General features: G+C 32.6%; 2 protein-coding genes across 5 annotated transcripts in view; both read right to left on the bottom strand.

Annotated features, from left to right (window-relative positions):
• Nucleotides 1–5,701: 5,701 nt before the first annotated feature.
• On the bottom strand, nt 5,702–7,198 carry LOC147064400 (cyclin-L2). The gene has a single exon (XM_085957927.1). It carries the CDS (start codon nt 7,049–7,051, stop codon nt 5,831–5,833), a length of 1,221 nt encoding a protein of 406 aa, XP_085814053.1. The 5' UTR covers nt 7,052–7,198; the 3' UTR covers nt 5,702–5,830.
• Nucleotides 7,199–10,089: 2,891 nt separating this feature from the next.
• Nucleotides 10,090–13,411, bottom strand: part of stmA (Protein EFR3 homolog stmA) — a 28,710-nt gene continuing 25,388 nt past the window's right edge. For all 4 annotated transcript variants that reach the window (XM_085957361.1, XM_085957363.1, XM_085957364.1 and 1 more), the window contains one exon: nt 10,090–13,171. In XM_085957361.1, coding sequence (XP_085813487.1) covers nt 12,980–13,171 — 192 coding nt within the window. In that variant the 3' untranslated portion in view covers nt 10,090–12,979. The remainder of the gene's footprint in view (nt 13,172–13,411) is intronic.

Raw genomic sequence — 13,411 nt, 5'->3', positions numbered from 1 at the left:
TAAATGACGCAAACGTAAATAGTGTCTCCGTCGCAGGTCCGTTTGGTTTCAAATTATGTATGTTCAATAATATATAGAATGTTACATTCTCAAATCTTGTATCTTATTTGTAGATTAAAAAAAAAAAGTTTATTCTTTACAATTTTATCCGATTTTTACGTTGTATTTTTTTTGCGGTGACTAAAGAAAATGTTGCATTCATAGAAATTAAAAAAAACAAATATCTTCTATCAATTGTTATATGAGATAAATAAAGATGAAGTATGTATATATATATATTATTTATGTAATATTTCATGACGTAGTTATAAATAATAAATTGAATATTGACATGATTTTCGCAACAACAAAAAAATATTGTAAACATGTACCTACTTAATCTTACAATGAAATGTAGATCTTCGCGACCTCACGAAGAGGTTTAATGAAAGATTTTTTTACGAGCCACTTGCTCAGCCTATTATCTGGGTCTAAGCGCAGTGATTCCAAACCTTTTTTTGCTTGACGGAACTCTTGAGACATTTTTTTTTAATCTAGCTAGCTGATAGACCCTTACTTGGATTATGCACGTTAAGGTCCATGACGACAGATGACAATTTAGCGCCGCAGGCAAAAATCTTTATAAAATTTCCTACAAAAGTTGTAGGTACCTATTATTCGTATCCCTTCCTTAAGGGGGATCCTATATGCTAACAGAGAACCTAGCGGAAAAATACGAAGCTTGCAATTTGAGATAATTTTTTTGATAATTTACAATTTCAACTAATTACTGTATTAATTAATAAATTTGAATCTGAAAATATTAAAAAGATTTTTTTTAAATGTGATTTGTCACATATTTGGTACGTAGATTACGTTATTATTACATTATTTTTATGGTTATATTTATTATTAAAATTTAGTTTATTAAGTTTTCAATTTTTTACAGTTTAGATTTTTGACTAATTCATAGTTTCAATATTTTTATATTTATTTTAAAAAACATCGATTTTTATAAAAAATATAAATGTGTAGGTATAACTTGAAATCATTTTTATTTATTAAAAGTATCGCTATCCAGAAGCCTTCATTTTGAGACAATGCCATTCAAACACAACACAACATGCACAAGTTCAAAGATCACATTGTGACACATGCAGCGCTATATCACTCTAATACTTCTAGTGCCATCTGTTGTCGAGATTATATGAGTCGTCTATTTCCAAGTCCACACGGTAAAAATCTAACACAAACATGTACGTCATATTCCATAAATTTTAATGTTGTAATTTATGTGTACTTTTATTTTGCTTTCAAAAGAAACAAACGTTAAAACCAACCACATAGGTAGGTACGCATGAAACACAAAAACGTAGTTTACCACAAATATTGAGTAGTGGTATTTGACCCTGATGACTTCATAATTTGATGATTTATGGGTGGTAGTTATGTTTATAAATGTGCAGTACATTATTTGAATTGAGTACTCAGTACTGGCAGTACAGTACTCTCTCAGTAATCCGCCACCCCAAAAACCAGACAAGTGTCCAATTAGTGAAAGCGGCGGATTATAGTGCATACATACAAAATGTGGTAAAAATTAAAACAGGTATGTCGTATAGTAAAATAGTTTTTATTTGAGAAATTTGTACTTTTATTTATAATCAAAATCAACTATTTACTAAATTATACATTTTTATAAACTAAGTTTATCAACTAAATATTAAACAGTAAATCACTATGACACAACCAGTTGTTCAGTGGGCAGATATTCTTGAATGGCTTAGGATTCCTGGCTTTCCCTATGACCAAAAGCTTCAGTTTGTGTGTCCTGTTTGCATAATTGTGATGCGGTCCTTGGGCACTTTTCTCCCTGATACATTACTTTCTTCGCGATGAACGTACGTTTTACGAAGGAGAAGTTTCCAAAATAAACCCGTCTCATCTGCGTTGTATATTAAACATGTACTCGGCGGACTACTGAATTTGACAATCGAATACCGGCGAATTATAGAGCTTGATTTCTTGCTTTCAACTAGTAAAAATAACGGCGGATTATAGTAGTTGTCGGATAATCGAGCGGCGGATTACTGAGAGTGTACTGTATAGCTAACACTAGCGTTATCGTGACAAGAGAAGAACTCAATTAATTTGACAAAAATATATTAAATATATATCTCACCGTAGACCACAAGCAATCTGTTAATAGGGATTATAATTTTATCCGATGAACAGAAAGGACAAATTTGTGGATGCCTATAATTCCTATATTTAAGTATAAGAATTTTTGAAATAAACATAAATCTGATGTCGTATTCCAACAGATAATTATTATCCTGAGATATGAACTGTCAGACGTGATTTTTTTTTGTGATTTCTGACACTGGCGCTACGGTCGCCGCCTCAACTCGTCACTCAAGCACGAAGCTACGCACGAGTCCGCGTGAAATTGGCCGACTTCTGCAAAAAATTCAGTTCACACGACATGGTCACTAACTTAAATATTAGCTTATTACTACGTTGCCAATTATTGTAGATTACCTACTTGCAGTGGCGAAGGGTGGAGGTAGGCTGTTAAGATTCGCTATAAATAGTGCACACTAAACTTTTTTAGTCATATGTATTTGTTTTTATTGAACTAAGACTACAATTTACAAATGGTGTTAGTTAGTTTTTAAAAATCAATTAAACCCTGCCTAAATGAAACCATAATAGTTTTGGTCTAATTTGGGCAATACGACAAAATTGTGCACACTTTTTCATTCATAGTTTTTTGTTTTCGTTGGATTAAAAATCTATATTACACATATTTCAGGTTAATTCATTAAGCCCTGCCTAAACCAAACTATAATAAATAAAAAATATTATTCTATTTATAAAATATTCAAAGTTATGTATGATTTAATTGCATAATTTTAGATATTTTATAGATAGACATGTATTTTTGACTATTATCTATTATGGCTTGGTTTCTCAGGGTTTAATTGAATTTTAAAAACTAACCAACACTATCTGTAAATTGTAGTCTTATTTCAATGAAAACAAAAAGGAATGTCTGAGAAAGTTTAATGTGCACTGTTTATGGCGGATCTTAACAGCCTACCTCCACCCTTCGCCACTGCCTACTTGTATACGGAATTGCCCCAAATGATGTGTTATTTTGGTTCAAGAAAAATAATGGAAATGTATTACCATGTTAACTAGTTAAAATATGCTGCTGTACCACCAAATTTTCTGAAGACCCATAACATCAACCCCTCTAACAACCCACACCCACGACAACGATCGATGGGCAGATAAGCAATTAGCTAGGTACAATGATATCGTTGTGAACTGAAGTTTTTGTACTAACAAAATATAAAAAATAATGAGACCTGCTTTCGATAAAAGTAGAAATAAGGGTAGACTGGAATCATTCTATAGTGGCATTGTAGGTATGGTCAAGCCATTCCCGTTATATTGCATTAGCGTTGTTCATTAGTATTGAATTGAGCAGTTAACAATACCATTACATCTGCGAATCGCCTGTGTTCTATGGTGCCACTGTAGAATAATTTCAGTATGTCTGTCGACTATTCTACCGGGAATTAAACATCTTTGCAACACAATGTATCAAAGCACTTATTTCTCGATAGTTTTAAATTTTATAATTATTTATTCAAAATAGCAAAAAGCCCATACTCGTATTTATTTATTTTCATTTAATGTCTTTGCTTCTGGTAACTCTGCCTTTGGAGACACGAAACTTTAAAAATGAATCAATTATTGAGGCTATTGGTTTCATTGTTTCAAATCTCCTTTTTTTACGATAGTTTTCGTGATTGTGGTTCTCTAAATACTTATCTATCGTGTATATTTCTAATTACTTTTAAGTAGTTTTATTTCGGCATTTGTTTTTTCTAATTATTTACTAATATGTTTTCAAAAAGAAAATATTCTATTAGTAGTCCTAAATGTGCATGACTCAAAAAATTTTGACTCTAGGTAGGAGTCTCAGGAATTTTGAAGGCATTTAAAATTTCAATCAAACGATTGTATGTCTCGTATTAGTAAAGAGTTTATTATTTTCTTCTTCTATTGGCAGCCATTAAAACAAAATGACATCTCATAGCCAGATTTGAATGTTACATTGTTTACATTACCTATTGAGATACCCGGGGTTCCAGCGGCTAGCTCAGGTGTCCATCGAACCCCGGATTCACAAAAAAAGATATTTTAAATTGAAGAGAAATTAAATGAAACCACGTTTGTCTCATGCGTAACTTGGTATTATCTTATATTTTACATTTTTCTTTACACGTTTACATATTTTGTTTTAACAATAAGTTTCGCAGGTCCGTACATGCAGGGACGCTCACTACTTTCTTTTTCTTTTTCAAATTTCGCGTACCCACGCCGTCCAACAAAAAGGACTCTCGTGATTGGCCAAATTTTATTGCGTGATGTTTTTTGATTTGACGAATCACGAGGACCACCCCGGCGCAGGTGCGTGGAAATTTGAACGTTGCCGGCAAGCGCGGCAAAATTTATTATATATGAATAAGTACTTATATTTAATCTTGAAATTATCTCTTTCATCCATCATCATTTATACTTTAAAATCTATCTTAATTACACCTCCGCCCAGTAAGTGATTTTCACGCACCGGACGAAGGCCTTTACTCATGAATGAAAAAAAAAAAAATTACGTAGTTGAGCAAGGAATCAGATTAGATGTTTTATGAAGCCGTTTCTAGAGGTCAGGGTTACGTTTCGACTTATGACTACTAAATGATTATTTTACACCGGGAGAAGCCCGCCTGTAACAGGGGTGTATCACTATGTAGGTTCGTACTCATTTCTCAGACTTTTATGTTATTCGTGATTATTCATCTTAAAAATAATGGTCAATGTATTGCCTGTGACTGCCTCTACCTACATCAAATTGACGAGGAAATATCTTTCCACAGGTATTTATAGTATAGCAAGTGAGAGGCCGCGATCTTCTTAGCAAAAAATAGACCTTATTATTTTTTAAATATATTGAAAGTTTATCATAAACACTAACCAATCATTTGCTAAATGTCTCATTATTGGACATGGAGACTGACATTCTGTCTTCAAAGAAAGGCGAATAAGTCCGTATTTTTTGTATGGCCGGCACTGTACGCACAGCCATATCCGCAAACATGTTCGCTTTGGCACAGAACCGGCAATGTGTGAGATGCATGGAATCTCAGATTGAAGTCAGATTTGATTATACACTATCCAATCCTATGAATTTAAGTATTCAAGATTTATTTTGGCAATATCGGCACATAGAATCGTGTATGTAATCAACAAATTGGGTGAATATGAGAAACTATAGTGGAATGTCATAGAAGTGCGAAGTTCTCTTCAAATGTATCTTCAATGCGAAGTCACTTGTAGCTAACTTAAAACAGTAGACCAAATTAAATTTCTTCTATTTCATACATTTTACTTGACTGTTTAATACAGTTATCTCAAAATATCAGATTATGGAGGGACCGACTTTGAAACCAATAAATAGTCCCAATTAATATCAGCTACTTTTTCAGCCCAACCAAACTAAATGTGTAGCCAAAACGATTGGAGTGAATAGCATTTTGTATATAAGTGTCTTGTATAATTGTTTTTATGATGATGAATGTGAATCTACGAGAAATTGGTAGAGGGAGAAGTGTGCTACATTAATGGAAAGATTGAAAAACACTGTCTGAATGTTGGTATAGAATTTTTCATTGAGCATATAAGATAAATATACTTATTGTGACATAATAAACTATATTATAATTTAAGTGTCGCCTATAAGTTTGTCATAGTAAAGTTGAAAATTAATTATTACTTAAATCTAATATTTTCTTTTATCATCTCTGGCATCACGGGATCTGGACCGATCAGAATGATGATGCTTCGAAGTGCGAGACCGCCGCCTGGGAGAGGGAGATCTTTGCTTCTTATGACCGCGATCCTTTCTATCGTGCGGCGATCTAGACCGCCTCGAATCGTGTTTATATTTCCTGCTGTGATGCTTCAAAGGAGGAGTTGTCGATTTCGAAGAAGAATTATTTTTATCTCTCTTGTCATCTTTACTGGAGGATGAATTCGAAGGAACTGACGGAGACCCATTACTCGATTTGTCTTTGATAGCTTCGGTGGTTTTATTGATAGCCGCAGCGGCACCAGCACCCAACAATCCAGAACTTATAAGTTTATTCGCTTGATAAATACGCTTTAGAAGATCAACTTTTCGTTCTAATTCATCTGAATTCACCTTCGGTCGCTTGTAAAGCCGGAGAATTCTTAAGCAGACATCTTGAATATCTTCCTCTTTTACAGAAAACAATGAAAACCAGTGAGGATTATTAGGAAGAGGAAGATTTATTTTACGAGCGGTCAAATATATGCAAGCACAAGCGATCGTTTCAGGGTGAAATCTCAAAAAAACATCAGTTCTCAGCGCGTCATTCATGTAATTCCAGGATATTTGCATTAACTGCTTATTCTTTTCATATGTCAAAAACTGAAGATAGACTACGATAAGCTTATGCGGGTGCTTCACGTGTACACAGAAACCAAGTTCCTTTAATATCCTCCGTTCCGCTTTTATAACCTGATTCTTAAGCTCAATATAATTGTTATCCAAAATCAATGGGGCGATTGTCTTCTGTCCTCTTACTTGCTTTATATGATGGAAAACATTGATGACGTCGCGGATTCTGCATGGCTTTTCTTCAATTTTGGAAGCCAGGTAAACACTGCCCATGGCCATCACTTCCATTGGATACCGAACGAACGACTTGGAATAGTAAAATCTTTGCAAGTAAACTTGCCCAGTGGCCATGGCGACTTGTGGTAATCTCAGCAATATTCCTGCGGTTTGAATCAGTTCACAACCTAAAATGCGAAGATCGGTTTCTGTCTCCACATCTAATCCGTCGGCCTGCGACGGCGTTTGTACGAATGCTTCATCAGGAAGCAAGCAGTTTTGTAAGGTTAGAATGATTTTGCCATAAGACTTTGGCGCTGGTTTATTTTGAGGAGGCGTTTTACTCTGTTGAGTCGCCGTCATGGTTAGTATATTTATGTCTTTATGAATGCAATATTAATCGATTTTATACTGGTTTACATTAACGCTTTTCAAAAGAATTGTCAAAACGAACACCATAGATAATATACGTAAATGTGACAGAGCATTGCTTGTGTTGCCATCTTTTTGTCACAGAAATCAAAAAGGGATATAAGCGCATACTTGAGAAAAGTGTAAAAAATTGTACGTTCAAAATTGGAAATGATATTATTTTGCATAATAATTCTTAAATGGAATAAACTTTTTCGCAAACTTTTGTGGCACCATTACAATTTTTTTATGAGAAACAATAAACCCATATATTTTTAACGTTTCCCGATAAAGCGTACTGTAATTTTTTAATAATGCTTATATAATTCGAATTTGACTTTGAAGTCTGAGTTTGCTCTTCCTTTATCGCGTGAGGAGTTATTTTACAAATTTATCCCATTTATTGTGGTTTGTCATTTCTTTTCCTGGCAATACCCAAACCCGCGTCTCAAACAATAGGAAGAGCAAACTGTATCTCAAGGACTTCAAATTCAACATGAATAATAAGAGTTTTATTGGTGGGTAAAACTCCTTTCATTATTAAAATGTATGTTTAAAAATAGTTTCGTGTAAATACGAAATAAAATGAACATAGTTTCAAGTATCCTTAATACTTCTAGTTTATATTTTTGCATTTTTTCTTTCGCAGTTGGCAAGATTGCGTGCATGAATCAAACAAGTTTGGGTAGTTCTGAAATCTGAATTCAACGCGCAAGTAAGATCATTTTCGATCTGCGCCTGCGCAGTAGAGCGATAGTGGCGAACATGCCGGTAAAAAACAAACTATTCATTTTACTACATGAGCTTAACCGATTTTCAATACGACCTGTCAGATAGTGCTATAAAATGACTACATCGCGCCTAGCTTACTCTTGAAGAATGAAAGCGCCTGTACACATGCATGAAATTACTGTCGGCAATTGTGCTTATTTTAAACTGTCATGCCAATAATTGTTTACACGTAAAAGTGCTGACTGTCATACATGTTTACCCATACATTTTCTTACTGTCAACAATAAATCCATGCACGTGTAAACGGGGTAAGTATAATATTTTTCAACATTATTATTTCTATTATATTTCAGTTCATTGCACGTCGTTGCGTTCTATCTCCGACAACTATGATTCAAGAAGAGATCAATACTCACAAAAGCAAATTGCCCAACGATGATTCAGAGAGTGATAGCCGTGGCAGCATTTCAGTGGTTCAGTTCCACCTCCATAGATGCACTGCCTCTACTGCCAGTGCCGTAGAAAGTATTTGATAATATATTATTTGGTAATTGTGCCGCAGAGGTTGACACGAGCTTTTAAATTTTTTTTTTTTTACGAAAACATTCTATTTCATGTAGACAACTATAATAAATACATTTTTCTGTCGGCGCATCGGCTCTTATGAGGTAATATTAGATTGGGGTAGGTTAGATTAGCTAATGTTAGGTTTGGTTTGGTCTAAAAAGAAAGTCGTAAAATCTCATGTCCACCTCTGCAGCACATTTACTTACCTATTATTTTTATATTCGTTTCTTATTTTACAACGTTTTTATTAGCTCGTATTCTTATTTGTCCGGTGGTTGTTTGTCCGGTACAAATCTTGCAATCGATTTTTAACTAACTTCCCGACTAACTAGACATTTGAAATTTTTAGAATATATCAGAAAACGATGCCAATGCATTCTTTTTATACTTTTAAAGTAGAATTGAATTAATTTTTAATTAATTCTGTTTTATATGGAAAGTTATTCCAGAAAAATCTGTAAAAAGTAAAAGACTATTATTGGTTGCTAAGGCGGTGGTCCTAGCAACTAAATTATTAATATATACGTATGTTACTATAGAAATCAAAATGAAATGTCAAAATGACATTTCAGTATTCTATATTTGTTTGTTTTTTTATTTACTTCATATATTATTATCAAGTACAAGTTTGAGCATATTGAGCATAATAATTCAACAGAAAATTTAAAAATGTATATAAAAGTTCTTTTTATCTTGTAATTATTTCATAGTAGTTAGTCTGGAAACAGTGTCCATAGAAGATAAACTGGAACTGCTGTGACTAGATTTTCGATTCTAAATGTGGTGTAAAACTATTTTTCTTTTTACTCAAATCTGGTTAATTTTACAATGTTTGTTGTCATCTTGGATATTATCATTATTTTTTATAGTCAAAGTACTTATGTGTCTTTTTTCTTATTTAGATTGATATTTGAGGTGAAGGCGACATTGTCAAGCATTTCTTGCTGTCTGAATATAGGGTAAATTTATTTATTTGGAGGTGGTTGTTAGTAATTTTGAACAATCACAAACACCCAGGCTTTGAGAAAAACACATAAATATTGTGTGTCCTGACCGGGAATCGAACCCAGGAACTCTCGGGTGGAAGGCAAGCGCCTTACGCACTGCACCATGAGAGCCGCCTCTGGAGTTAATTCTTTCGCATTATCAGCGGTATCAAGTTTCATTTTAAGAAAATCTGGCGAACATTTAAATTTATCACTGTTGCCAATAACATCTCAAGAGTATATTTCTGTTTTTTTTTCTTTGATTTATTTGAATCTAATGTGAATTCATCGGCTGTTTTTGAAATAAAACTAGTTATACGTTTGAGTTGCGCACGCCGCTCAGGCCCCGCCGAACGCTGTCCACTCAGGCCATACAAATACCATTTCTTCACATGCATGAAAAAATTATTGATGCTTTTGTCTATGGTGGCTATCGCCCATAGTTTTAACATTGTTCTTGTATATCAGCTTGTCTCGCTTGATCCCCCATTCACTGTTTAAAGGCTTAGTGCCATCAAATTTATTTAATAATTTTAATTAATAGACATAAAATTTTAACTAAACCTTCCCACGCAGCATAGGTACCGAGAATTTAAATCTTACCTTACAAGTCACCCTGTACTAGAACTTATCAATTTACTGTGTTTAAAATGTTAAAATTAATATATTTCTAAAATCATAGTTAATAAATAAAAAAAACTCTTTGCTGGATATTCTTTATTCATGAATAAAAACTGCTACAAATTATACACATTTACACTCAGAATGATATTTAATAAGAAATTTTTGAGCTTTAAAAATTGACTTCCGTATAATTGCTTTTGATTACATTAATATGTAATACGCAAGTTATAAAAATTATGTGTTGCGTAATTATCGTAACATTTTTTTAATAAGCTAATTAGCAGTATCGTATGTAGATATTATGTAAGGTCATTTTAGCAATAGACTTGTGAATTCAAACTTATTTCTAGAGAGATTACATGTATATTGAGTAGGTATAGTCTCGGATGAGTTAAATTAATCACAGAAAAGGGATTAATGAGGGTTTTGGTGTCATATGTTATGAGTATTACATATTATCAAGTAAAAATAGCAATTAATATTATATTAAAACATATTTTTGATGCAATTATTTTGCTAGTGTTTATTTGTTGCAAATCTATATATTATGTATGATCGAATACGTTTTTCAGCATTAATACAAACAAAACTTTATAAATAAATCAGCTAAACATGTAATCGTTTCACTCAATATTATATTATATCAACCAGTGGTGAAGGGTGGAGGTAGGCTGTTAAGATCCGTAATAGTGCACATTAAACTTGTCAGTCATACGTATTTGTTTTCCATCCATCCGACCATGTCCGATCCTAATAGGATCATATGGGCCTCCACAGAGTAGAGGTTTGTATTAACAGATTTTGTTTTTTACGAGAAATGGATGTCAGCCACTTGCTCAATGGTGTTGGCTAATTTTTAAAATTCAATGAAACCCTGCGAAAACCAAGCCATAATAGATAATAGCCAAAAAATACTCGTTTATAAAATAACTAAAATTATGCAATTAAATCATACATAACTTTGGATATTTTATAGAGAGAATAATATTTTTCATCTATTCTGGTTTGGTTAGGCAGGGCTTAATGAATTTAAAAAAATTAACTAACAGTATGTATTCTTAATCCAACGAAAACAAATAAGTTTGAATGAAAAAGTGTGCACAATTTTGTGATATCGCGCAAAATATACCAAAACTATTATGATTTGGTTTAGGCAGGATTTCATTGATTTTTAAAAATTAGCCAACACCATCTGTAAATTGTAGTCTTAGGTCAATGAAAACAAATACGCATGACTAGAGAAAGTTTAGTATGCACTATTAATGTCGGATCTTAACAGCCTACCTCCACCATTCGCCACTGATATCAACCTGTTACAAGTCACACATTCATCTTTCCAAAAAATACACAGAATTCAATTAAAACAACTGGGTACAGGTACCTACTTATAATGTAATATTCAAGTTTGCTACACACCTCTTAAATTACTGATATAATTTTGATAACCGTTCTATCATTAGCTAAATTATAATACTTACAAATCGAGATAACAATAAAACTTTCATTATAAATAGACAAATTACATAATGTAGTGATAAATTTGTCAGCAACATAAATAATAAACAATAATACTACTGATATTGCATTACTGATTTTCAATCATTCATATCTCAGTACTTAACAAAGATGATATCACATCACTTTGATAACAGACATATTATTATAATAAATGTCTTTAAAAAAGCGTGTTATGTATGTATTATTAATTGTACTGTAAGAAAACTAAAGCATAAAAATATTTCTTTCGGTTTACTAATCGAAAGAAAAATGCATAAATAATCACTCACTGGCAGTGCAAGTTCGGTTGAGCTATGAAACGGATAAATTTTATATACTTTTATTATGTACCATTAATATAACTACCTACCGAAACCTTTCAGGGTTTCAACCGCTTTATAATTATTTAATTTTCCTTGATGCCAGGGTGCATTTTAAAATACCCGAAATCAAAGGATTGATTATAACTACTAGTGGCAATAAAAGCCAAATTTTATATTGCATAATTTCATTAAAAATATACTCCATACTACAAATTTGTATTCTCAGTCCGTTGAACAAATTTAACCTGTAAGAATGTCTAGCATTCCTTCCAACAAACAATAAACCAGATTATAAATACGTTATCAACAACCGAAAAACTATATAAAACCTATATCAAACGATCCGTTTTATAGTCATTGATTAAAGACAAATTAAGGCAAAATACAAAAACGTGAATTCTCACACCATTTTATATGGATTGGATTGGGCTGGGAAGTATTTAATGGTGATGCCCTTTGTATCCATGATATCATTTTTTAAAAATATATATTCAAATGTTATCAATATCAAATACGTTATAATGCACATTTAGAAGATAATTTTTATTAACATGAACCCTTTGAGGATTATTTATTACATACTAAACAATATCATATTATATTGGATTTAATATGATGGAATATTTCCACTATTTTCACGAACAATACACCGAAGTTGAGAATAGAATCTTATACATTTATTTATAACAGCGTAAATATAAGAAACATAATTTTCAACTCCATAAAAAGATTGACTCGCACAAAACCCGAAGGGGACATAGATATATTCTGTTTCGAATTCCTCATTGTTAAGGATTATTACTATTCAAAAGCTTCCCAGTTATATTGTTCCGGCAATCACTGCATTTGACATAAATATATAGGTAGTCGAGAAAAACACTACCAATAGTGGTTTGTATAATAACTGGTCACACAAGATTATAATGCGGAAAGCAAGATAGAAATTAAGCGTATTATTGCAATCTTTAACCATATTTCTTATTATTACTTCAAATACTGTATTTTGTAAAGCTTTATATTGTAAACTCTCGCTTTGAATAGTGTAAGAAAAACCAACAGTCATTGTTTGAAATTGAACAAAATAATGTTCATTTAAAAATAAAGCTCGGTTAGTAAAATATTTTTCATAAAACAAGTACGAAGCGTCGACCCTAATACAGAAACATTTCTGGAAAGTATTTCTCATAAGCCGGCACATTCTGTTGGTGACCGCGGAAGCTTTTCTTATGGGCACCGACTCGTGCCAGCGGAGACTCCGCGTTGTTTGGACTCTCGTGAACACTCGCCGGAGGTTCCCAGTCCAGGGAGTTAAATATCTCTGTCAATTTGTGCTGAAGGTCATGCTGAAAAACAAAGAAGACCAAGCGTGATCTATTAACTATATTTTAACAGTGGACTGCTTACTGTCATAGCTAATCAATTCAGAAAAAGAAAACTTCTACAATTTACAATACGGATGTCAAACATTTTTGGATTTCGGAAGTATTTTTTTACTATAATTTTTTATAACGATCGACTCCTTTTATATATTGGTATGGGCATTAATTTGGAAATGTGAAAATTCAGCTGTGAAACAATTTTAT

The sequence above is a fragment of the Rhyacophila brunnea genome, unplaced genomic scaffold, assembly GCF_057557595.1.
Source record: "Rhyacophila brunnea isolate RB1 unplaced genomic scaffold, BYU_Rbru_1.0 scaffold_7, whole genome shotgun sequence".
NCBI lineage: Eukaryota > Metazoa > Arthropoda > Insecta > Trichoptera > Rhyacophilidae > Rhyacophila > Rhyacophila brunnea.
The sequence above is the reverse complement of the archived record's forward strand: the minus strand, read 5'-3'. Positions and strand labels throughout refer to the sequence as shown.

Excerpts from the sequence above, each read along its gene's own strand:
- LOC147064400 (XM_085957927.1), bottom strand. The coding sequence starts at position 7,051 with ATGACGGCGACTCAACAGAGTAAAACGCCTCCTCAAAATAAACCAGCG.